Raw genomic sequence first — 27215 nt, 5'->3', positions numbered from 1 at the left:
TGAAAAATTGTGAACAAAATGTGATAAGTCTGAGGTTATTCATGAAGGAACAATGTTAAGACAAAATCATTTATAAGACTTATATCTCTAAATGATCTCATGTTTTGAAGTTTAATCAAATAACATTAAACAACATAAATATGAAAATTTCATAACTAGAAGAATAGGAAGAAACATAAGAATTAGGCTCAAAATCCCCAAATCATCTAGCAACGTCAAGAAACGCAAAAATAACTAAGTCAAAACATTCAGATAGAACATTAAACGACTCACAAGTCAAAGTGTCTAAGAGAGTTGTGTCAAACGTGTAAGCTACAGTACCAAATGGTATTCGGTTGAACTCTCGAAAAGTGAATATATGTCTTTGGCAAAAACCTTTAAAAGCCTCAAACAAAAATCCAAAAACATGAAGAAAACGAAACCTGCTAAACGTTCTTGCTCTAAAAAGACAATATTTCAAAAGACGTTTGCAACAGACTAGATGGTACCATGAGTTAAACTCTTTACGTTGTCAAGTAATGAAGTTTTTATTCAACGTTTGGTATCTTAGAGAAAGCTTAATTGATAAACGTTACTTCAACGGTGGAAAATGTAAACACTACTTTGTTATTCTGAATAAGCATTAAATATCATTAAATGTTGACCGTTCAAAAACAACAAAAGTGATAAAATATAAGACACTATTCAACCCCACCCCCTCCTAATTTGATTCAAGAATATGAAATATTCACAATGATGTAAGATAAAAGCATTTGTGATATGCAAAAAAGATTCACATACATTGTTAACCATGTCATGGATTTAGGTATGAAATTTGATACTAAAGAATTGAATATAAAAATCTTGCAAAGTTTGAATAAGTCCTAAAATCTTAAGGTTATTAGCATATATGAATCTAGAAATCTTACAACCATGCACATGATAGTCTTGCTTGGGAAGCTGAGAGAGCATAAACTTGGGTTATGAAGACTCAAGGAAGAAGAAGAAAAAGAATGGAAAAAAAAAGGAAGAGAAACATAACCTTAAAAGCTTAATCAAGAAAGAAATATACAATTCAAATAATGAGAATCAGGGTTTGTTGGTAAACAAGTTCTTAAAGTTCTTGAGAAACAAAAATGTAAACAAGAATCAGTAGCTAAACAGGATGAACAAGAAAAATGGTTAGCCTTTTGTTCCTATATGTTATGAATGTAGTAAATCAGGTTCTACAAAACCTAAATGTCCTTTTATTAGAGACTAACCCTATTGATAACAGAAAAAGTAAGAAAGGTTTTAAGAATAAGAAAGCATGCATTACTTGGGAGGACAATGCATCTTCCTTAAGTTCATCCAGGGAGAGTGGAAAGAAGAAGCAAATTTATGTTTACTTGTTGGCCAACTTTCCGAAACAAGAAGTGTAAGTGGCTCAATTTTTTTGAACATGTAAATAATGCTCAACTTCTTTATGCATTCAATGAAATGCATGAAAAAACAAAAACACTCTTCTTTTTAACAATAGAATGAAGGGAGAAAATAGGTGGTTAGAGAATAAGGTTAAACAAAATGAAAAGAGAAAAACACAAACCTTAAAACTAATTTGGAAGGTTTTGAAATGATTTATAACTTTTCTTGTGACTGTGAGTCATGAATTTGGAAAAACATTTAGAAGGAAAAATAAAATTTCTTCAATGTGAAGTTGCAAGATTAAATATTGGAAAATATAACCTAAATGTCATCCTAGATTCTACCGATAAATGAATGATAAAAAAGGTGTTGGGTTTGTTGCATCCAAAGAAACAAAAGTTAAAAATTTCAAAAAGCTATCATACACCTCACAAGTAACCTGTTGCTTCTATTGTATGACAAGAGGACATACAGTAAATAAATAGTTTTTAAGCAAAGTTGGTGTCTAAGGGAAGCTATGCATGGATTCTCAAAAGCAAGAGGTATGCCATTAACTCTAGAGTATCCAAATTTGTGTTGGGACCTAGTTTGGACATTTTGTTGCAGGGGTGGAGCAAAAGAATGTAAAAATATCAAGAATGTTCCTGCATAATATCCGAGTGAACATGATATTGTTTGATTAATATATTTCTTAGTTGTTCTTTGGTCTTTTCATATGTTAAATGTACTTTGCTTGTGTTAAAGAAATGAATACACAAATGATTACACTATTGTACGTTGTTTGAAAATGTCTACTAATCTGATAAACACAGTGACAGTTAATCTACAAGGAAATTTCCATATGATGGCATTCATAGAAAGGAAGGAAAGGAAAAAGAAATCTAAGAGCCAGGCACAAACTTGGTGGCATAGACCCAAGCATTGTTAGCCACAGGGTTGTCAAGGTGATCCAAAAGGTTCTCAAGTGGTCCTTTCCCAGTGACAATGGCTTGCACAAAGAATCCAAACATGGAGAACATGGCCAACCTTCCATTCTTGATCTCCTTAACCTTGAGCTCAGCAAAAGTGACAGGGTCATCAGCAAGGCCAAGAGGGTCAAAGTATTGGCCACCAGGGTAGAGATCATTGCCCTCTCCCACACCAGGAAGACCATTGATGCGAAATCCTTCAACAAGACCCATAAGCACAACTTGGAACCCTAGCACGGCCAAGATGCTTTGTGCATGCACAAGGTTAGGGTTCCCCAGATAGTCTAGGCCACCTTCTGAGAATATTTGAGCTCCTGCTTTGAACCAAACTGGCTCCTTGAAGTCCACTTTCAGCCACTTCTCAAGCACTTCTGGGGTGATGCATCCTAGTGCTCCAAGCATAGCCCAACGCCCATGGATCACCTTGTTTCATATAACAATTTCAGTATGTCTCAACATGGCATGCCTTTAATCATTTCTTCAGGAAACAAAAGGGTTCAATCCAAAAGTAAGAAACTCTTTGACACTGGGAAAACATTCATTTGACATTGATGATAGTAAATAGTCATATAAAAAAAGTGAACTTTTATATTTGTAAATAAAAAGAAAAGGGTGGTGAAGAATAGTGTAAAATGAGTGTAAAAATTTGTTGTGTGTAAAAGTATTGAATCCAATCCAAAATTTGGGAATGCTGTAGTTTTCTCAATTCTGGTTTGGTTCCTGTACTATTAGACCATGTTTGGTTTCAAATCTTGGATGTGATTTTTTCACATTTCGGATGTGAGTTTAAGAAGCTAACAGTTACAGTTTTCACATCTGCAATGTAATTTCTTACTTCTCAACAGATTACCAAACATGCTATTTTTGAATCTTGTGTTCTCCTTTGTTAAAGAATTAGTCTTGCTGTGTGATCAAAAACAAAATATGTGTATGAGGATAGGGTCTAAAAAGATTATAGGGACTGGAAAACCAAACTTCTGAAACACAGGACCAAGACCAAAATAAAAACTTGTAAAAAGACTACAGGAAGTATAATACAAATGAATTTATATCTAAAGCAAATTAGAAAAGCCATTAAAGAAAGATGACTTTTATTGCAGAGAGCAATTTATGGTGTGGAGGGATACTAGAACTAGATGTTTATGAAGGAACATTACTGATATTGGTTCTTTGTTTAGATGAAAAACCAGTTAGAGCCAACAATGTTGTGTCAGGAAAAGCAAATATTTTTCATGTTAAAGAAACTTGATGAATGGTTTTGTTTGTGCTGACATGAAACCTTATGAAATTTGATCCTATATATGAAGAACTGAAATGTTTTCATAGCAGTGTAAGCAAAATGAGTGACCTCAAGAGCCCTGTTCTTGGCAAATGCTTCAGGATCAGCAGACAATCCAGCAGTGTCCCATCCATAGTCCCCTGGGAATTCTCCAGTCAAATAAGAGGGAGTCTGAGCCGAAAAGGGTCCCAAGTATTTCACTCTGTCTGGACCATACCACAATTCATTTCCCTGCTCACTCATCAACACAGATAACACTACATATGAGCCAAAACCAGTAAGAAAACATATGAAAAGGTCCTCCTTTTCTTCTAACAACTATGCTAGAAGGTCATAGTTTCATACCAGAATATCTAAACAAATATAAAAAATATAACTTGTTAAGAAAATTCTTCTAAACTGTAAATAGTATACTGTTGACTGACACGGTGATAGCTATTGAAGTTACATCTAGATAAATTAACAAATCTAACATTACAACTTGGTAATGAACTCTTAGTAAAAAAACATCTACAACATATATATATATATATATATATATATATATATGTGTGTGTGTGTGTGTGTGTGTTTTGGAAAGTACCATGATGTATTTCCCAGGTCCCATGGAGACAACATCTCTAAGAGGGTTGGCATTGGTTGCCCTACTTTGGCCAAGGAAAGGTGTTGGTTTAAGGACAGTGCCAGTGCTTGCAGAGGCTGCTGCCATTAATGTTGCTGCCATGGCTTCCAAGTACTTTTTTTCAGCTGAAAGTTGAAACCTTTAACTTGCTTAAATAGAAGAAGACTGGGAGAATGGTTCAAGAGAAGATGGTAGAAACTAGGAAGAGGATGTGTGCATGAAGCATTGTGTGTAGGGAAAGAAAATCTGAGGGACATGAGTGGTTAGGAAGACAACAATGTCATCGCATGTTTGTGGTGGGGACTGTGTTGTTTGGAGCAACCAATGAGAAAGCTTCGAAAGATTTGTAGAATCTCCAACTCATCCTTCTATCCACATTTTATCTTTTGCTTAATAATATTGAAAAAAAGACTTGTCTTATTTCTGCCTGAATATTTGGAAAATGTATTTTCTTTATTAATATGTTAGAGATATGCTGTCGAGAATATTCAAATCTTCCGTCGCTTTCTTCACGTCTTTAAAATTTTCATTTTATTTTCTCTCTGCAGTTTTCTCCGCTTCCATTTAAATTTTAAATCCCGTTTTTCACCTTTCAAGAACAGATTCAACGTTATGAAAGAGAAAAAGTTCTAAATAAGTTTTAATCGATAATAATTAAATTTGGAGTGAGTGTTTTATTTTTATGCATCTCTAAATTCTTTCTCTATTATGTGAGGAGTTGGCAACTTTATTTGTTTTCTTGAAGGTAAATTGTTCTATCGAATAGTCCATCTTTTTTATTTGGGTTTTTATTTGTTTGATAAATTTTTTCACATTCCTAGAATTTTGGTATAATTTCTATCTTGAGTAATCATTATTGCAAATCGGTCATATAGATTCATATTATACTCTTATTGCGTATATCGACATGAAATCAGTATACCATCTGAGTTATATTAACTTAAACAAGAGTTAATATTATTTGATTATGATTAGACAGAACAAATTATTTCATACGATTATCTCTTTCGATGCTGATTGATTCTATTTTTAAGAATGTTTGGTTGTGCTATTAATGAAGTAGATTTTATCATAATTGATTACTTTTTTAGTTGGCTGAAAATGTTTTTCACTTGAATAGTTAATCTATTAAGACAATTAAAACTTAACTGATTATCTTTTACAAATAAATTTTAAATGTTTGAACTAATAATCATGTAACTGAAGCAATAATAAATTACATTTTCTTCAATATGTGTTTTCATAAATAATGATTGATTATTTCTTAAGATAATTGATTAAATTATATATTGTATATGTCTAAATTTTCATTAATCATGACAATATAGAATATGTTCCTAATCGAATATATGTATCTCTATAAATTGATATGTATCTAGTCCATACCTATTTGATCATAATGAGATTGAATGTCATTTCATTTAAGAGAAGATTGTATCGGAAGAAAAAAGTAAAACTAAGTTTGTTAACTCAAATTATTAGTTAGTAAATATTTTCACCAAATATTGATGAATATGAATAATTTATTATATTTATAACAAGTTTGATATATAAAATTTATATACATCAACACGAAGAAGAGTGTTGGATATATTGTGTTTTATTAATTAAGAAAATATAGTCTATATATTAATTATATTATTTTTATATATTCATTTATATTTGGACTTTAGCTCATATTTTCGTTATTATAAATACATTACTTTAGGCTTATTTTCTTAATAAGAAAGATTAATCTTATACATATTTTATTATATTGAATAATTAGAATAAAGAAGATTCAAATCAATATGAAAAAATATCTTGTAATCTCAATATCCCTAGTGTTATCTTCTTGTTTATTTGATTGTGAGAAAACATACCCTTTCATCAAGTGTTAGAAGAAAGATTTTCAAAAAAATCTAATAATAAACCAAAAGTTTTAAAAAGAATCGATTCATAGATTAGTGCCATATTTTGTTTGGAGAGTTTTCCCCCAAGAAATAGGAATGTAGTACACATGAAACAACAATATCTCCAAAATTGCCATTGAAATCAAAGAATAGATTTTGTCATACATACACCTAATCTTGGTTAGAAAGGAAACCCTCAAACGTTACTATTTACCATGAGATGTACAACAGTAATTTTATAAGAAAGAGTAAGGAAAAATTGACCAACACCAGAAAACAATGCTACTATGTACTCATGGCTATTCCTTTCTGTACACTAACTTACTTGAGATATATGAATCCCATCAGGGTATTTGAATGTATCAGCTGCACCAAATTTGCGGCGTTCTTCGCAATCTTCTTCTAGTTCTTCATCAGTGCTATCATCTTCTTCCCGGTCAACGGAAGGTGAGGAGGGATCATACATACTTTTAGAACGGCACAATTGGGTGGCAAGCATGCTAACTTGACCATGGTGTGATATCTCAACAACGACTGTGTCATCATCTTTTGGGAGGGGTTGTTTCCATGGCTCTCCGTCAATTCTCATGAATGTGCAGTCAGCTGCACCCTTGTGAAACTCAAATCGGATTCTGCTTGTCTGTGTGGTGAGAGCAGCATACAAACATAAGTTTGACCAAACAAAGGAAGGGGTAGAAAGGATAACTTAAATCGCTTGTTCTGTTGTATAAATCACTGTTTGCTCAACAGAAATAATTAACTTTTGTTTAAATTAAATTGGAATTGTAAAAACAACTCTATTTGGAAGGGAAAAATATTTTCTATTTTTGTTTTTGTTTTCCATTACAAAGTATTTTTCACTTTATTTTCCATTACAAAAAAGAGAATTTGAGTTTGGATTTTCTACAGAGTTTTTTGTATGTCTTCAAAAGAAGATTAAAAGAACTTTTAATATATTAAGATCACTGTATTTTGAAAACATCAATAGAGAAATAGGACAAAAAATCCAAAAGAGTATTTGAACTCAAAAAATTAGATATGTTTGATTTAATAAAATGTTTTCAATTACTCACTTTAATTAATAAAAATGTCACATCATTTCTACTTTACCTTTTGTTTTCAAACAAGCTTTAAAAAAACGAAATAACGGGAGTCCAAAAGTTGTTTTCATTATTTCGCATACAAAATTTTGTAGGTAAATGAAATCATTTTATCAAATCAAGTAATATTTACTTTGTATATTTACTATTAATTACACAGGTGGTATTTTAGCAATTAATAGTGAGAATATCCATTTTAATATTTTATAATTAAAACATTAAATAAGTTAATAGACACATAACTTTGTTAACGTATTTTACTATTTTTATTAAAGTAATTTTTCTAAACATGAAACCAACAAGACCTAGTGAAATAAAAGTAACATCATATATATTATATATCAAGAAAAGAAAAAAAGTAATAACAGCTGGTATGATTATAAAACCAACGCGTCCTTACCTGTGCCAAACGAGTCCCGTGTCCATTTGGTGCAAGCAAAACAAGACCATGCCAAGCATCTCTAAAACCAACTACCTCAAATAGGCCATCATCCACATAGGGAAGAGTCAGGTCCCTCTGAGGCAAAATTATTTTATCAGAATCCTCAAATGTAATAAATATGTCCAAGTTCTTAACAAGTATGTAATAAATATTTGGCACCTGAGGAAAAGACATGATGAAATTTGGCACTTACATAAATTGATTTCTTCCTATTTGGTTTTCCCCAAGGATTGAGTCCACCAGAAAAGCTGGGCAAGTTCAGGCAAACAATTGACCGAATGCTGTATATGAAATTAAACGTTTGAATAAGTATGAAGATTCATAAAGTTATACCAAGGTTACAGGTCTTGTTCACTTTCTTCTTGAGCATTATTCTTACATCTTATGTTGTTGCTTTTTTCCAGACATGCCTTGAATAATAATATTTTTATTTTCTAGAAACAAAATGCTCAATATGTAAAAGAAATGAGTCTTCATAGAGCGTCACCTGCGAGGTATGTGGAGATCTTCCCAATGACCTTTTTTCATTATTTTGACCTTTGCCAGCTGACCTATATTCCTGTGTCAGAATTTAATAATTCTGAATTAGGCTCCCATAGTGAGATAAATTGTAAACTCAGCACCACATAATTCAGAAAACAAAAAGACAACGAAGATAAACTTGGTGCCTCTTTAGTAACTAACCGTGAAGATTGAAACCAAGAAGAAAAGAAGCATCCGTGTGAACAGCCAAGCTTCAGATAGGCACTCTGGTTAACAGAAGAAAGGCTAGATGAGAGGGCAAATTATTGACAATAGTACGAAGATTCACCCCTAACTTATGCCAAACATATCTGATAAAGCTTCAAAATCTATTATTGATTTGATTAAATGATAAGTAATACGTTTCTAAGACCTCCATAAATTTTTCAGTTACTTTATAATTGAAATTTCACTTGAATGAATATCCAGGACTTTCAAACTAGACTGCAGTTGAAGAGATTAATAGTTGAACATCTTAAGTAATTTCAGATGCATACTATTCGTCCTGTCTATCATATAAATGCTCGGCTAATTTGGAAAAAGCATGTCAAGCAAAAATCTATTAGATTTCGAGTTTATTCGCTGAAAATTTACTACCACCCTCTATACCTATTTTGTATTTATCAGAAAACCATATTGAGCTTGGATAACAATAAGATTCAAATATCTAGTATAACTATATGGATAATGAAATGGAAGCAAAAATGAAAAGTTGAAAACCATGTATCGCTCCAATATATATCATATGTTATATTGAGCAATTTGGTACCTGATTATATAACTGATTTTTAAACTTTTCTGGATGCAACTTCCTCTGTGAATGAAATGCATAAGATACTTGAGCATCCATTCCTACATTAGAACACATACACAATTTTAGGGTTCACTTTCTAGCTGCACTGATACAAAAGCTTTAAAACTCAATTTATTTTGCCCCAGAAGCAATGCTGTGGTAACGCAACTTCTGCCCTTCCGCAGCTCAAAATCTTTTCCCAATGTACACAGAAAGGTACTTGCCACACCCACCCAAACAGTTTAAAGACAAGTCTTCTTTTCTTACCCATGCTAAAGTAGTTCCAAAATCCCCCACGATAAGTGTGGTAACCGTCCTGTAAACATACAACAATTCACTGATAAGCATGTAAATGAAAATATAAAGGACTCGCAAAGAAGAAAAACTAAAGAAATAAAAGCTTAGCACTACAATTGCCTGATTCGATTTTGGATCACTTCTCTACTACTTTTATATTCATGTGATTACAAAAACAATCATTAAAGTCATAGGCCTGCCATTGTAAACTCTTCTAATGCATCTATAACATACATTTTATGCAGCGTCCAAATGAAGGATAACAATTTGATGTCATATTTGACTGAACGAACCAGAAATTGCCTAATCTTTTGATAAAAAGAAGAAACTAACTGAAATTAATAATAGTAAATATTAACTTATTTTTCATCAAATGATTAATAACTCTGTGGCTTCACAAGCATCTTTAATTTCATTCATGATCTCTTTGTTGGCATCTCCATGAGTACAGAATTATCGGCACAAATATGTACAGGCATCAACAATGAAAAGGAAAAAATACACATGACTCACCATGTTTAGCTTATCTGTTGAAGAGACACGCTGAAATGCATGCATAGCGTGAGGCAGCTCAAGGGGTGCAATAGGGTCACATGAACCTTCTTTTGGAGCCTTCATTCTCATTACAATATGCCAGCTGTACAAAATCAGCAGTAAGACATTATTCAGTTGCAAAATAACTAACAGAAGATGGTAAATATGTCACATGCTTCAAGCTCCTACATGGAAATGCTGGATGCAGAGGAAAACAGAGTAGCCAATATCCTAATTCCACATTAGCAACAAAGAGAAAACCACAGGTATATATTTGATCAGGCGGCGACAAGGTTAACGGATGTAAAATTAACATCGTTAAAATCTAAAGAAATCAACAATAAACCTAATACATGATATATTGTACCATAAAAAACATACCCCGACCGCACAACGTGCCTAATTTCGGTCTAGACCTCTGTTATTCTAAGAGAAATCAAGAATGCTACTGAAGGCAAAAAAAAACAAATCCTATGTTCATTACTTTTAAAGTACATCATATCTTGAAACCTTAGTGGTAATAAATAATACTATAGTAAAATAAGGGAGGACAAGGAAGGGAAATTTCTTTAACATAAGACAAAAAACGTACACTATACAAATGCAAAAATAGTATTTAATCAAAGCGTGCAACTTCTGAAGCCTATCATCAAAATACACAGTTGTCTGTCACAGGTCTCGGACGCAAGTCTTACAAATGTTCACGCAACTTCTGAAGCCAGAACATTTTAGACAACTGTGTTTCCAGCAAAGTTCCACTGAATGTTTTCAGCAACGATATATTGAATACAGCATACATTTATGCAAATGCACGTGAGAAGTTTCAATAAACTTGAAAATTCAAATAAAAGGAGTACATACCTGTCTATTTTCATTTCCTTTGCCGCTTTTACATTCATTAGGAATGACGTCACTGATTGAATATCCGTTGTTGGATTTTTCTTTCCCTGTAAATAATAAATTATGTTCAGCACCTGTACAACTCATGGACTCTTTAATGCAAAGAACAATATCGTGCAATTGACCCCGGTTGAAAAGGATGGTGCCCTTAATGTATTGAGTTATTAATTTTCTATCAAAAATCATTGAACACCCCACATGCAATAAATTGACAATTGATGTGTATTGCAAAATGTCCAAGAAAAGATATCCAGCAAACAACAAGACATAGCGTTGCAACTCACATCTCAAGAATTAGGGTTGCAATTCAAAATTGGAATTGCAATTTGACATATAAGATTCACACTAGAAAATGACCGTTAAAATGTAAACAAAAATTACTACTAATCTGTGATTATAACTAGTCAAAGAAATGTCAAACTCCATGAATTGAGATCGACATGCACATTATCAATAAGAACTTAAACAAAACGAAAACTGATTCAAGCAATCATGAAATTCAGAGTTCAGCAGACTAAATAGAAAGTTAAATAAAAATACCCATCCAAATGCAAAGGGAAGATTATTTCCCGTCCCCAATGGCATCGTTGCAATTGGTGGCGGATGAGGTAATTTAAGGTCAGATACAACTCCAAGAAGCCAGCTAGCAGTACCATCTCCACCTGCAACCTGATTTTCCAGAATACATTAGAAACATAGAGTAATCAAAGATCATCAGATAATTACACTATAACAACTTCAATCTTCCTCCTTGCTACAAGTACGTCAGAATTAGAGATCACAGCATGGCAATCATCTTACAATTATATTCAATCTATTCTGAATTTCAGCTGCAAAACCGTCCCCATTGTGCCTGAGCGTTTCCAAAGTAGCATAAAGCCTCTGCAGCACCTTATCCGGAGCATTTTTTCCCAAATCAAAAACCTGGTACATTAGTTAAATTAAATTGTCTTTCCATCAAACAGGTTGTCCCACCTTAAAAAAAACAACTCAGATACTTGCAAAAAAAAAGAAGACAAAATCAGGAAAAAAAACAGTTTACCTGGTTTTTGTTAAGAAGTGTACTATAGGAAACAAGAAGCTCCCCTCCAAGCTGGCCACCACTTTTGGAGTTTATGAAAACAATCACAGGACATGCAGGTACAGGCGAGACACTTTTTCCCTCAGATCCTGACACTAGTATGTAATCTGGAATACAGAAGTCTCTCAAAGTTCTATCATAACTACCGTCTCCCATATCTATTTCCCAGCTGCATATTGTATGACCAAAAGAAAAAAAATCACATTCAATATAAATGCAACAAAACTTTCATGTAATTCCTTCCGTGCTTTTAGGTTTACTGTCGTTCTTTGATAATTGAAATTTCACCCAATTTATGATGTTAATGCTAAACTTTTGCTCTTAGTTTACAATTTTGATTCGTAAACAATACCAAAATAAACTTATGAGCTGTATCAAAGTTCTTTCCATCCAAATTTTCAAGTGAATAAAAAAAAACTAGTGATAATAATTTAAAACTTTAAAAACTAAAAACAAAAATAACAGTAATGACGATCCACCAGTATGTAATTCAAAGTACTAAACTACCTCGACTTTCTACAGTAATTACCATCACCCATTGCCATTTCAAAAATGCGTATTTTGGTCACACAACAAAATATAAGTCAAACATAAATTCTAAAATATATAAATTGGAACAAAAACGAAATATTCTTCCATAAAAACTAGAGTTTGACTTAATTTTCCTTACGAATTAAGAAAGTGAAATTCTAATTCTAATTGAAAATTAATATCCAAAAACACAGCTGCATCAAAGTTTTTCGAGAAATTAAAAAATCAAAAGCAAGTAAGAAAATAAATAAATAAAACATCGAGCGTTGAAAATTAAAAAAATAAAATAAAATAAACAAAGCAAAAGGAACACGATAATGACGATCTACCACCACCACCTCCTAACGAGAAAACGAGAAACCGAACGCTTGCAATTTCTCACCACCATTTCCTCAAACGACTTACGCGTGTCGTTTGCTACGCGTTTTTTACTTCGGCGAACGCAGCAAAGCTAACCAAACGAAACACAAACAACAAAAGAGAAAGAACTTTTAACAAAACCAACTGTTTTCGAGTTGAATTTTTCACAGAACCGGATTCCGCAAAAGCGAAAACAAAAGCTAATTTATTCGGAGTTCCAAACAGAGCCCTGCGCCCGAAACAGGCATCACGTAACGTATGTGAGCAGTGTGCAGATATTTGAAAAGTAGAAAAAAAAAAAAAAGATACCTTACCGAAACGGCACCGTATAAACGTGACGAGTTGCTTTTGTAACGAGATTCTGAGAGCGTTCCGAAGAAACAGTGTTTGGTTTGTTTAGCTTACGAAGCAAGAGTAGATTCCTTCGAAAAAAATCCAAGGAATGCGCGTAGAGAATATATGTGAAGGTCGATTAATGGTGCGAACGATTGAAGTGGTTTTGAAACGAAACGTAGAAGGTTTATGTAGGAAAAGGTGAAGTTTGAATGTGACAGAGGATGATGAAGGCTTTCAAACAATGAAAAGTTACTGCCAGGTTTTGCCGCGTCACGCCACGGTTTCAGTGGCTTTTTCGATGGTTCAGTTCGTCGTTGAAAGTGGGGCCCACGCTCCAACGGAACTGCCTTACGTGGAAATTTCCCATTTTTCTTTACTTTTGTTTTCTTTCCATTTTATACAAAGTGGGGTAACTTGAGCGTGGTTTTAAAATTAGTAAATGGAGTTGATATTTAATTTATTTAAGGATAATACACAATTTTTTAAAATAATCTAAAATATATTTAATTTTAATTATAAAAGATTATAAATAATCTAAATAAGTTCTATAATTGATGAAGAAAACTAAGAAATATAGATTCGAACACAAATTGTAAATTAGCCTTCTTTTTATCGTGTAATAGGTATTCTTAGTGTTTATAGCACTTTTTCTACTCTAATGATAATAAAAGTCCTTCTATATGTATAGACATTTATTGTATTCCACAGCTACTTTCACAGTAGGAATTACATGTGAAGCCGAGAACTATGATATATATCAACAACCCACTTATCCTAAGTGAAAAGATATGTCTCCAAAAGCATAACTTTTTCAATTTTCTTCATTGTTCATAGTCTTACCTACCTCTCTCAATTAATAGTTTAATTTATTTTACTTATTTTGAAGTCATTGTTATCTTTATGGTTGAAACCACATTATGTACTTATTGATCTTCATAAGTAAATGTTACTTCTAAGAAAAATCAATATATATTAATATTATATTTTTTTTTAAAATCATAAATAAATAGTAATATAGAAATAATGTATAGTACATAAATATATACAAATTGTATCTTATAAATTAATTTTATAAAATTAATTAGATTTAATATTAATTTTTAATATATTAAGATACTTTAAAGGTAATTAAAAATAAATTAAATTGATTTTGTTGCATGTGTAACTCCTAATAATCTAAAATAGGATAGTTTTCTTATTGAGTTATGAGCATATGATTGACATTTTGAAAAGTAAATATATGTTTCAACCAACAATGTTGTTTTTACTATAAATTTGTCAGGTTGATATGAAAGTTTGTTGTCAACTTGTATTTGAGATTGTCGACTTGTATTTGAGTTTTTGTCAAAAAAAAAAGGGAGAAAGTTTAAAGGACTCTAACGCTTAAATTAATAAAAATTATTTGAATTAAATGAGTGTACTCCTTATGATCAAATATATTTATAAGCTTGTGAGCCTATTTGCATGTAGAGATTGTATGTAGAGAATAATTATAAATGAGGTTAATTTAAGATATAACAATATATTAAAATATATATATATATATATATATATATATATATATATATAAGAATTGGATTCGATTTATTATAGCCTAAATTTTGTTTATATTATTATAAATATCATTTTTCCTTTATTTTAGGAGTGTTGATGTCTCGTTAACATCTCAAACTAGGATTTCATGCTAATTGGACCATTTTGCGCTTATAATAATATATTTTGGACTTGTTAATAATAATATGTTTTTGACCAACCAATTTGTAAGTTATCATTATAGAACTTCATCAAAGTTTTGTCTTCTTCAAAAGGCTTTTCCAGGTTTTATCATGTTCATGGCATAGGATGAGAACGACGTCTCTTTACTTGATGATTGAGGGAACCAATGACGAGTTTGTATTATTGTATTGTGACAAGTGAGAAACTTAGTATGAAACACAGTTATCAGTTATCTTTTGGTGCAGGGAATAGTTTTGATCAATCCAATTACTTTCAATTTGCGAGAATATTGTCTTCTTACTTTTATTGGTTTGGTTCAATCTAATTATGTGAAAGGAAATTTTCTTACATGTGTTCTCTTTGACCACTCTACAATGAAGGTAATCAAGTGTTTGTCATACACTTGCAACTTTGGAAGACCTTTCTCAAATTCGGATGGATTATACATAACTAAATACAAGAAAACCAAAGAAAGAGTAATGATAATACTAAGGTAATCTAGAACGAATTCTATTAAGATAGACTTGTCCTTCATTTGCCACAAATGTATAATATAAATCGATTACATAAAATGAGATTGTGGTCTATACTTGATCATTCTAGAATTCTTTTAATGAACAATCACATAATTATAATTAAAATATTAACACATTGTCATGTCATAAATTTGTCAAAAAATTTGAGCATTAACTACACGTGAATTAATATATATCCTTTCACTTAAGCAAAATTGAAATTGAATAACTTTTGTTGTGGACCTCATACTCATATGCACACATGATATCAATATCTGAGTATAGTGTCATTCAGGTCCAAAATAATGAATTCAAGTATGTAAATGACCGTTAAATTATTTTAAATTTAGGTGTAATAGCTCGTTTTGGCTTGATTGTATCTCCATCAAGATGTGATAAACTATATTTTTGAATTTCCATATCAATAAAAGTTTGGCGCATTGGATGGCATAACTTTCATATTGTGTTTGGGATTTATGTATGAATAGGAAAGAAGTGATGATTTTGTGTAAAGGGAGCATGTGGAATGTACATGCAGATGTTGTCAAAGCAAAAATATATTTTGATCTAAAATTATCAATACATTTTTTGTTTACACAAATTTTTTGAATAAAATGTTATATTATAGTAAAATATTAAAGATATAGAGTGTCAAAAGAACACTCTCTTCTAAGACATTGAAAGATTTAGATTATGAATTCTCATGACAGCACAAGTAAGATAAACTATTTTTACAGAAGGTGATAATAATGTAAAATATGGAGACAAGATAAAATTTTACTTGAACTTCATTATGGACATTAAATCTTCTTAAAAAAAGTTATCGAATTAACTCGAAATACATTAACTTAAGTATTTTCTTAAATCAAAATAATTATTTTATCAATTTTATTCTTTAAATGTTAATTTTTTAAATTAAATTGGTTTTTTCTTCGATTTAACGTTTTTGTCTAAAATGTAACTACTTTTTTATACTAAAATAATGATTTATAATAAAAGCTTTATTAAAACACAAAATGATTTAAATTTACTTTTATAATAATAATAATAATAATTTTATTACTTTTATTATTTTTAAATTTTCTGTGTTTTCACTAGGCTAAAATAATGTTTATACTGTACTAGATACGAATGGATAACAAGTGTTCGAAAACTCTTCCTTTCATATTAAAAATAGAAATACCAACATAATTGAAAGATTAAATTTGAGTTAGTTTTTCTTTTAGTTACTTTTCTAGCTGCTTGACTTTAAAAAACGATTTTTTTTTCCTTGTGGATGTTGATGTGGATAACTACACCTAGCCTAGCAATAACACACATAAGTAAAATAATGATATAGAAAAACATTTAAAAATATTTTTGACTAACATATTTTTCTTTTGTCCTTAAATTTTGGATCAAATTTTATGTTAATCTCAAAATTTAAAAAGAGAGATTTTTAGTCTCTCAAACATAAAACTGACATTTTTAATCACTTAAATTTAAATATAATTTTTCTATTCCTTCAATTTTAAAAGTACTCTTTTAAGTGTTTTTTTTAAGATTTAAAATACATTGAATTAAAAAAATCATATTCTACAAAACTAGCTTTAAAGTAAATACTATGCAAAATGACAAACACCACTATGATAGTTCAACAAAGAAAAAATTTCTTACAAAAAGTGTATATACATATATCTCTTCATCTCATATTCATGTATCACCATAAACACCTATTAATAAAAATTGGAGTATAAGAAAGGAAATAGTTTTCAAATAACTTATGATTGAAGGATGATAAATGTATGACTACTAAAATATTCATATTTGGTAAATAATAATAGTTCAGAAATATTATAAAATGTTTGTTTCAATTGCAAGATCGAGTGACTCAAACACTTTTACAATTTCTTCTCTAACACTGTCTGGTCTCTTTCTTCGCTTAACCATCCGGAGGTGTACCTATTAAAGATGCTCCGATGCTTAAATCAATAAGCATGATCGATAATTTTGGATCAGTAATTAATGAACAGTAAATGTCAACCACAACCTCTTATCTTAATCCCGGTCCAATCATGATTCATTGCTCTTAAGGGAGTTACTTCTTCCACCACCACACACCGCTTCCTACACCTCTCCATTCCGTTTTTGTCCTTCAGTTTAAACGGATGTGAGATTTCTTAAACGGACATGTGCACGGATATCACTAGTTTTGCAAAACTTTCTCACCGGTAGCATGTGAATAGAACTCCACAAATCTTTAACCCTCTTTGATAGGCCAGTTTGCTTATTACGAATAACCTTGATAGAGGAAATCTCGGCGGTGGAGATGAAACAACGATGGAGATAGTTTTCGTCCATTCAGTTATGCAAATCGCCACGGTTTTGTTTTCGCCACTAGATCTGTTCTCATGTTGCTGATGCGGGACATGCGTCGGCGCGTACCGGTGGTGATGGAAAGGCGTGTACATGCAAGGTAGTGGCATCCTTATACGCTTCCTTAGCACTTCCGAAAGACGTAGACTCGCCGTAATATCAATGCTGCCACATTCACACGCGTAGAAACAAGTTGTGAAATCGAGAAATTTCGTTTAAGAACTATTAGTGAAGTGGGAGGTGGATAATTTATTACGTAAAGGAAGCAGAAGGCTTACTTCGAGGAAAACCACCATGGCACCGAATCGAGAGGCGATTTCCCAAACAAAGCCAGTGTTCTGGGCGAACCATTCGATGTCTCCTTCGTTGTCGCAGTAGAAGAAAATTGGGCCCAAGCCCTGGGGCCCACCCAGTGTTCGGTGCTGATGAGGTAACGCTCCGGGAACATGGGTAGGTCCAAGAAACTGAAGTGGTCGAGACACTGTTGGAAGTACCTGGTTTCGTAGTGAAATTGCTGCCAACTTTCTTAGGAATCGCGGGGAATGCTTCAAGGCCAGTGATTATGCTATTAGAAACAAGGCTTAATACCCTATTTTGTCCCCAGTTTCCCTCGAAAATGTCAAATTAGTCCATCCTTTAAAAAATGAGTCAATTACGTCCTCACTTAATAAAATTTGCATCAATGAAATCCCTTCCGTTAAATCCCTACAAACAGCGTTACTTAATAAGAGAGAAAAATAATTAACGCCGTTTGTACGGATTTAACGGAAGGGATTTCATTGATGCAAATTTTATTAAGTGAGGACGTAATTGACGCATTTTTTAAAGGATGGACTAATTTGACATTTTCGACTGAAACTGGGGACAAAATAGGGTATTAAACCTATAAACAAAGATGTAGGATATTTTTGAAATAAAAAAATAATGGAAAAGTGTAAAGTATTTTTAAAATAAAAAATATAACGAAAAAGTGTACGAACATATAAGGTAGTGGAGGAAGCAACACGCTGTTAATCATAATTTACTTTAATTTTCATAAAATCCTTTTATCATAGACCGATTATCTTTGCCAGTCGTGCCATTCTCTTCTCATTTATAGCCGTTCAGTCGTACGGTACAATGCTGATTGTATATTATTCAGCAATTCGTATATTTTTTTGTCATAACTTAACATTGTAAAATGTAAAGTTCTAAGGCAGATCTTGAGTTAGGTCCACACGTGTTTAAATTTTTCCACACGTGTTTCAATTGTACGCGATTGCAATGGCTGCACATGCTAGACACCTTCCCTAAATGCTCCTAGTGGTCTCTCATTTAATTTAAAAAATATATTGACACGTTAGTTGCAGCATGCGTTTATTATTCAAGAAAACCTCTGATTTTTTTTTAGAAGTTTAATTAAGTTTTAACTAGTAAATTTTAGTACTTTTTTATTAAGTTTTTATTAAATATTTTTAGTATATTAATTATTTAAATTTTTTATGTTTTTCAATTAAGTTTAAGATGGGATGAGACTCTCATTTTATTTATTTGTGTTTACGAATTAAGAAATGTGAAGTTTTATGATTAATTTAAAAATGACATGTGATTAATATAAAAGAAAGAATGACTTTTATTGTTTTTTAAAAAATGTATTAAATAATGAGATGGTCGTTCTCTACGTGTTACCTTACAACCATAAAAAAATAATTATGTTTCTACTATTTGTAAAACAATCTTTATTATCTAACACATTTTATTAAAGTAATAAAAGTTATTTGTTATTTCACATTAATTAACTATCATTTTATATTAATATAAATTTACATATTATATTAACATAAAAGTCAACATAAAAGACAAATTAAAATATTAAAAAGTCATATAAATTAATTAATAAAAAAATAACAAAAAAATAAATTATTTATAGTCAACTTGTAAGAGCCTGAAAATAATTGGGCCTTATGTTGAGGCAGTCAGCCCATAAGCTAAAGACCCATTACCTTAGGAAGGGGTTTTCTAAAAATCAGAATTCCTTCATTTTGTCAACTTTCTTTCTCTCTCTAAAACCCCTGCCCTAAAATTCTCTCTGCCTTCTCTCTAGATTTTCTCTTCACTGAACCGATCAAACTTTGATTTGAAGGTGTTTCCGCGCTTGCTGCATCAAGGGCTTCAGTTTGAACCAAACGTTTTTCCATTCCGACCGGTAAGTGTTTTTTTCCCTTTTCTTCAACCGTTCTTGAACCTAAGCCATGCAACTTGCTGGTTGCCTGTTACTGGTAGCTTTTCCTTTAGTTTCTCTGTCCCTTCCAACTCTAAGAAATGTGCTCTGCATCAATTTTTGGTGGCTTATAGGTGCTGTCAAACTCGCCTCTGTGAGGAGGTACTCCTAGAGCGTTCCTAGGAGTGGTACTGTTAAGCTTTCCAGGTAAGGGGAGCTAATTATTTTGTTATGAATTTATTTTATAAAAATATATGCATATGAATGTTGAACTAGTGTGCTCTTGTGAAACTGTTTTATGAATTTTATTATATTGGGTGTTATAATTGAAACTGTGAAATTGTCCATGTTGTGATGTGATGAATTTAATCTGTTTTGAATGAGTTTGTTGGCTAAAATTGATCTTGTTGGAAGGTCTGGAGTAAGGGTTCTGTAATAGCATGTATATGGGTATTAAATAGATGTACATGTGTTGTTTGAGGTTGCTGTGAGAGGAAGTGAAAATATTAAAATTAGACATTTCAGATTTAGAGCATAAGAGAACAGGGTAGATAATTTAAATAAATTAATTGTTAATTGTTGAGAACCTTTCTTTGTTGGTAGGATAGAGGAACCTTAAAAACTTGAGTTGGCACATCCCTAATCATAGAGCAGCCCTGGCCTGGTCCAATCAGTTGTGACTAGTCATATGTGCTGGCGTCGAAGGTGAGTTTGATGCGTTCAGACATCTGGGTCCTCTCCGGTGACCAATTGGGGTAAAGAAAGATCTCTACTAGGATGAAAATAAAATAAAACAAGTTGATTGTAGATGCATAAAGTTACCCCTGAGTTGTCATCATGTCACCACTAAACTGTCGACAACTCACCGCAAAGCCTCCACCACCTTTTCCTCATCACCCTCCTATTCTTCTTCCCTTCTTTTCACTCATCTTCGTTTAATATAAAATAAAACAAGTTGATTGTAGATGCATAAAGTTATCATGTGTTAATTTCTAGTCAATTATAATTTTAGAAAATCAGTCACTGTGTGTTTGGAATTTAAAGTAAGGATCCATATATATATATATATATATAATATAATGTATATATATATATATATATATATATATATATATATATATATATTTATAAGATAAAATATGTAATATATATATATATATATATATATATATATATATATCTTAGTTTAATGGTGCGTTGGTATTTCCAAACAATAACTCCAATATCCATTTTGCACTTTATGATTTATAGGGTGGGTAGTTAGTTATGATTAATTTAGAATCCAGAGTAGCCTTGATTGCAGCAAAACAGGTGCTTGAAAAGAGAGTTTGATATGCTTCTAATATAATATAAATATGTATATTTATAAGATACTGTACGTATCATATATATATATATATATATATATATATATATATATATATATATATATAATAAAGTAAGGATAGTTGTTTCTTATATTGAAACGTGAGTGTTAATCAATAATTATATTACTTGTAGGTATGTATAAATTGATGCCTTTTATGAGCTGTTATGAGTTAGTTGGAGTTGTTTGGTTCTTGGTATTGATTAACTTAGATTCAAGTGTGGAGATGTTAATTTTATAATTTGTGAGTGGTGAGTAATGTATATTGTTGAGATTGTGTATATGTTGATTGTGGCAGAAAGTATATGATTACAAAGTGATGAAAGTATGATCCAAGTTGTAAATCAAGTTCCATCTGTGTAGCATCTCTTGGTGAGATCCTTAGTGTTTTAGAATGAAAGTAGGAGCTCAGTCTTGGGGGTCATTCTGAAACTCCAATGGCTAATCATACTCAAGTACAGGAATTAATTCATGTGGTGAGGAGTAGCAGGAAGTCTTAGTCTTGGGGCCTTCCAGTATGTCTCAAGGCCCGGAACAGGCTAACCTCGTGAGTGTGGCAGGGTAGGGAACCCAAGTTTCATAAGTCACCACGAGTGGAGGACCCGCCATAGCTCGACTATCATTCTAAAGTCCGGACGAGTCAAGTCTAGAAGATAACATGCTAGGATGTATGCCTTGAACTGCTTTGATTTAAGTTAACTCTTGTATGTTATGTGCTTGATATGATGCATGCTTTTATATAATTAGCACACCCTTGCTTATTTGTGTGCTTGTTGTATGTGTTTTCTTTTGCAATGATCATCCACTTGGATGTGAGCAGAGGAAGATGAGGTTTCTTTGGAGGCAACATTGGAGAGAAATGAAGATGATGCTGCAGCTTAGACCCACTAGGAATTCTTAATTCTCTTATGTCATTTTGAAGAACCTTGTTATGTTTTAAGTTTCAAATTCTGGACATATTTTGGAATACTCTAGTGCTTGAAGTTTTAATTTCTTAGTAAATTCTGGAAGACTGTAATCCTATAATACTTTAAGTACACTTCTTAACTGCTTTCTAATATTATAAATTGGTAATGTCTTTGCATATATATATCTGCTATATATTTGGGATGTCACACAACTCTGCTATATATTTGGGATGTCACACAACTGATACTTCAATTTATATTTTTCTTTTCAATCCACCAGAACAATTATAAGAAAATTGAAACGGAAATTAATACGTAACCATCCTAACTAGCAAATAATATACAACTTAGTATATCATTATATAAATAATGACAAATAGTCTTATTTAGTTTATACATAAAAATCTAACTTTTTGAATAATACACATTATATTTTACATTTTTACAATATAATACATATTTATATTATGATACAAATTAGTTTTGCAATCTCACTACTACTTCTTAAAAATTCTTGTAAGAACATCTATATAATGTTTTGCTCACATATAATACATATATGAACGTCGTAAGAGGTATCAAAACACCACAAAAGAAATGAAGGGTAAGTTAGTAAATTTATAACAATCCCTATCAATTAAAAACTATCACAAAAGAAATCAATTATCATACATCTTCAATCAACTCATATAGTATAACAAGAATCAAATATCAATCATAACACAACCCTTATGACTCAATAATCACAACAGAGCCCTCATAACTCAACCCTAATGGCTGAAACAAAACATAAACATTTCACTCTACCTCTAAAATACTAGTGTATTGAGTAAACTCACAGATTGTGCACCTATCATCTCTCTCTCCTACCTCATAGGAGTTATAACTATATAATTATATCAAGATGGGGCAATTCCCCCTTCATAGAGCAAGATAGGGTGAGTTTGATATTTGGAAGTATCGACCTTTTACCAAACATCCAAATATTAAAGCTCATTCAACTCTCATAACTAGATCCCTTCCTCTACACTAGTAGGATTCTAGCATAGTCAAAATAATCCCTTTACAAAATCAACATTCAATACACTCTAAATCAGGATCAATGTAGCATTTCCTTTTTGGAAATCTCTACACTATTCTCATCCATAACAACAACATATTATATTTCATATCAAACTCATCCATGATTCACAATATAGTAATATACATGCTTTCATAAAGTAGGAAAGACACATACTTAACACTCACAGGGGTTGATGCCAAGAACAAGTGAGAGGCTCTCGATTGTCGAATTGTATCGCTTGATGATGTATCAATGAACAACTATGATTTAATTGAGTTAGGTCACCCAATCTATCTAGCTATGTAAATTTAGTTTTTCTTTGGTGCAAATTTCTTCTTCTTTTTGTTCAAAATAAACTTTAGGTAAAGTAAATTAGATGATTCTAACATAATCGAAACAATTTCACATGCACAAGCCAAAAGAAACAAATCAACCCATCCAATTGATTAACCCATCCAAAGTTATCTTGACAGTTTCAAATTTCATAATCAAAATCAATTTTTCAACTTAAAATAGGAAATTATTATTAATAAGCTTACTTCTCTTACAATAAAATAACTTTCCAAAAGTTAAAGTAGAATTTCCTTATTTCCTCAATTTCAACGTGGTGTAATTAGATTTTTAAAAGGATGAGAAATGAAGAAGATAAGATTAGGTCTTCTTCATATCCTTCTCCAACTCCCATCTAGAGTCACTAGATTAAATATCCCATAGCACTTTCACCAAACTAATCACTTTCCTTAAGTTTTTTTTTACTAATTATCTTTAATCTTAAATTATATGGCCTCAAATGATAAATGTATGTCAGTAAATATTCGTTGGTAATTATTGATAAAATCTTGTCGTTAGTAGAGTATTTCAGTAAAAACATGATTGGTCTCCTTCTTCACCTCTTCTTCCTTTTCTCTTTCCTTTCTTTCTTCATTTTCTTCCTCTTCTCCTCCTCCTCTCCTTCTTGCAGTGCTGTCATTGTCATCGCACCACCACTACCACCTCCGACTCATCCTTTCCCTCTTATTTCTCTTTCTCTTCCTTTTTGTCTTTATCCACCTCTTTCTCTAACTCTAACAACCATCGGTGTGACGTTACCCCTGAGTTGTCATCATGTCACCACTAAACTGTCGACAACTCACCGCAAAGCCTCCACCACCTTTTCCTCATCACCCTCCTATTCTTCTTCCCTTCTTTTCACTCATCTTCGTTTAATATAAAAAAAAAAGAAATACATAGACTGAATGAGAAATTTACTGCCTAATTTACCAACGGATTTACTAACGAAACAAATATTGTTAGTAATTGTAATGATAAGTTATCAACAAAAATATCCTTCAGTAATACAATTTACCAACTAATCTTGAAGAAAATTCCTTTAGTAATACTAATTATAATTTACCAAGGGATCTTGTTGATGAATTTTACCAATTATTCATTGGTAAATTAAATTATGAAATTCATCGAAAAAAATTGTCAATAATAATCCATCAATAATTATGAAAATTCTTGTAGTATAAGTTTTGAACTATTATTTATAGTTTTTCAAATTATAAGAAATTAATTTCTTTGAACTATTTGACTTTCAATACAAAATTTTTAAAATTATGTTTTTAGGTGTTGGAAGTCTTACATTGACTAGAGATAAGGCCCATTTAGAGTATATATGTGAACGAAAACCTCACTTTATAATTCAGTTTTGTAAGGTTGAGTTAGACTTAAGTTCACTTTTTAACATTTTATCAAAGTCATGATTTAGAGCTTATCCTAGTGAAATTTGTTAGGAAAATTGTTTCATCCGGTATCAAGCCGTTATCGGACCACTCATTAATGTTCAGTCCCACACACGAGATGTATATACCTCAGCATGAGGGGGGGTGTTGGAAGTCTCACATAGACTAGAGATAAGACCAATTTAGAATATACATGTGGATGCAAACCTCATTTTACAAGCTAATTGTGTAGTTGACTTAGGTTTAAAGTCCAACAGGTCGTTATTAAAACTATCTTAAATATAACCAAAGTTATATATCATCCGCATTTGACTAAAATTAGTGAATTAAAAGCTAGTTACATTTTTTTATCACCATTAATTTCCATTTTCATAACAATAATAAGTTGAACCATGTTGCTAATATTATTATGATTTTAACTATAATTTTTAATTTGACTCAAGTTTGGCTTTAATTTAGTGAAATGTACATATTTTTAATCGGCAATATGTTAGTTTTTAGTGAAATATACACACACATATACCAATATTTATAAGAAAAGTTTAAAACAAGTATTTATTGTCTTCCAAATATTGTTCTTAGACTTACCTCTATATATGCCCATACATCTATATATGCCCATGTACATGTACATAGGAGAGTAATAGCATGTTATCTCTCAAACAACACATACAAGGATACGTTATTGACAATAAAATTTGTAATATTAAAAGTTATTGAGAATAAAATTTGTAATATTAAAAATTATATATGAAAGGAAAAAATTTATTAGCAATCCATAAACAATTCAATTCAATCAAACACCAACATACAACAATTAATAGATCACACATGGATCTATACATCAATGATATTAAGTATGTTCTACCAAAAAGTAACCTGTGATTAAAACCAACACTTACAAGTGAATATAATATAATGGATTAAGGTAAAATCATTGATCCCAAGTTCTCACATTTATACATGTCACGTTATGTCTCTCAACTTTTCACTACCTAATATCTTAATATGTGATTTAGATCAATAACGAAGTAAGAGAATTTTTTTTAGAATGTAGGTTTCAATCCTCAATATAAAAAAAAAAAATTCACATATATACGATGATATGTGATCACATATTCATACAAGCTTAATTTTTCTTAATAATAATTTCCATAAAATATAATTCACTTCAACAAAATCACTAATCAATTAATTATACATATTAATATTCATTTTACACTTACAATAAATATTCAAATACAATCGAGTGAATAAATAAATAAAGAAAAGAGTTAATTTTTTTTATCTCTAAACTATTAATAAACATTCAAATACGATCCACTGACTAAATAAATAAAGAAAAAAGTTAATATGTTTTTTTATGATGAGAAAAAGTGTGTAATTAAATATGGTAAAGAAAACATGGCTCAAACCTTATTAAGCTGTATTAAATATGAGACTAATATTTTTTTTCTTCATTATATTGTTGTGTGCCATAAAATAATTAACAATTCAGGATAATGATCACTATCTGCACGTAGATATTGACATTGATGCCTTTTGCACGTAGATAAAGTGACTAACATTTTTGAAAAAGAATAAGTCAAATAAGTATAAGAGATATATACGAAGGATTTAATGTTTTTTGAACATAGAATTCTCAATATTGACTGCTATAAACTCTTGTTTTAGAAATGAATGGAGGCTAATTATGGATTGTTTTAGGGTTTCCTACGCAGACACGATACTACAAAGAAGGTGGTGCGTGAAAAACATATGCATCACGTGAATAAAGTATAAAGAAGATCAAGCAAATTGTTTTCTACTTTTATGACATATGTATAAAATTAGGGTTTTCAAAGAACATGAGGAAATAGTCTATAAAGCCATTATTTATATTTTTTTTCATTATTTAAAGAGAAATAAATTTATAAGTCTATTAAAACATTATTTAAATTAAAAAAAATTATTAAAAACAAATATTTTATCATCAAAACAAAAAAATTTATTTGACTTAGTTATTTAAATCTATTATTAAATTTTGACACTTTTATGACATTTTATCACAATAATATATATATATATATATATATATATATATATATATATATATATATATATATATATATATATATATATATAATAACTAATAAATTATCAGTATTACACATACACAACCCAAACAATATGTTAAGTGATGCAATCCACATTATTATGATTGTCATATATTAACTATATATATAATTAAATCTCAGTAATTTATTTATGTCATAATATTCTTTAATAACATATATTTAGAAACTATATTTATATATGAGATAAGATACCGCATTGTTTATTGTGATT

General features: G+C 31.0%; 2 protein-coding genes across 4 annotated transcripts; both read right to left on the bottom strand.

The window, feature by feature from the left end:
• Positions 1–2099: 2099 nt before the first annotated feature.
• Positions 2100–4484, bottom strand: LOC124827767 (chlorophyll a-b binding protein 13, chloroplastic). The gene is made up of 3 exons (XM_047300888.2): positions 4214–4484; positions 3700–3861; positions 2100–2774 (listed from the first exon to the last, which is right to left on the bottom strand). The coding sequence occupies exons 1-3, from the start codon at positions 4352–4354 to the stop codon at positions 2265–2267; spliced, it is 813 nt and encodes a 270-aa protein (XP_047156844.1). The 5' UTR covers positions 4355–4484; the 3' UTR covers positions 2100–2264.
• Positions 4485–6252: 1768 nt separating this feature from the next.
• Positions 6253–13241, bottom strand: LOC124827768 (diacylglycerol kinase 1-like). 3 transcript variants are annotated; one of them, XM_047300892.2, is made up of 13 exons: positions 13014–13241; positions 11775–11982; positions 11534–11656; positions 11273–11401; positions 10694–10779; positions 9812–9935; positions 9269–9317; positions 8978–9060; positions 8371–8435; positions 8174–8245; positions 7880–7967; positions 7645–7761; positions 6253–6784 (listed from the first exon to the last, which is right to left on the bottom strand). In XM_047300892.2, the coding sequence occupies exons 2-13, from the start codon at positions 11967–11969 to the stop codon at positions 6461–6463; spliced, it is 1455 nt and encodes a 484-aa protein (XP_047156848.2). In that variant the 5' UTR covers positions 11970–11982; positions 13014–13241; the 3' UTR covers positions 6253–6460. The 3 variants fall into 3 exon arrangements, with proteins under 3 accessions (XP_047156848.2, XP_047156847.2, XP_047156845.2); XM_047300891.2 differs by having other exon boundaries at positions 13019–13241; XM_047300889.2 differs by lacking the exon at positions 13014–13241 and adding an exon at positions 12683–12971.
• Between the last annotated feature and the right edge of the window lie 13974 nt (positions 13242–27215).

Source organism: Vigna umbellata, chromosome 3 (genome assembly GCF_029865625.1).
Source record: "Vigna umbellata cultivar VRB3 chromosome 3, Vumbellata_1.0, whole genome shotgun sequence".
Taxonomy (NCBI): domain Eukaryota; kingdom Viridiplantae; phylum Streptophyta; class Magnoliopsida; order Fabales; family Fabaceae; genus Vigna; species Vigna umbellata.
This window is presented reverse-complemented; position numbering and strand designations above follow the sequence as displayed.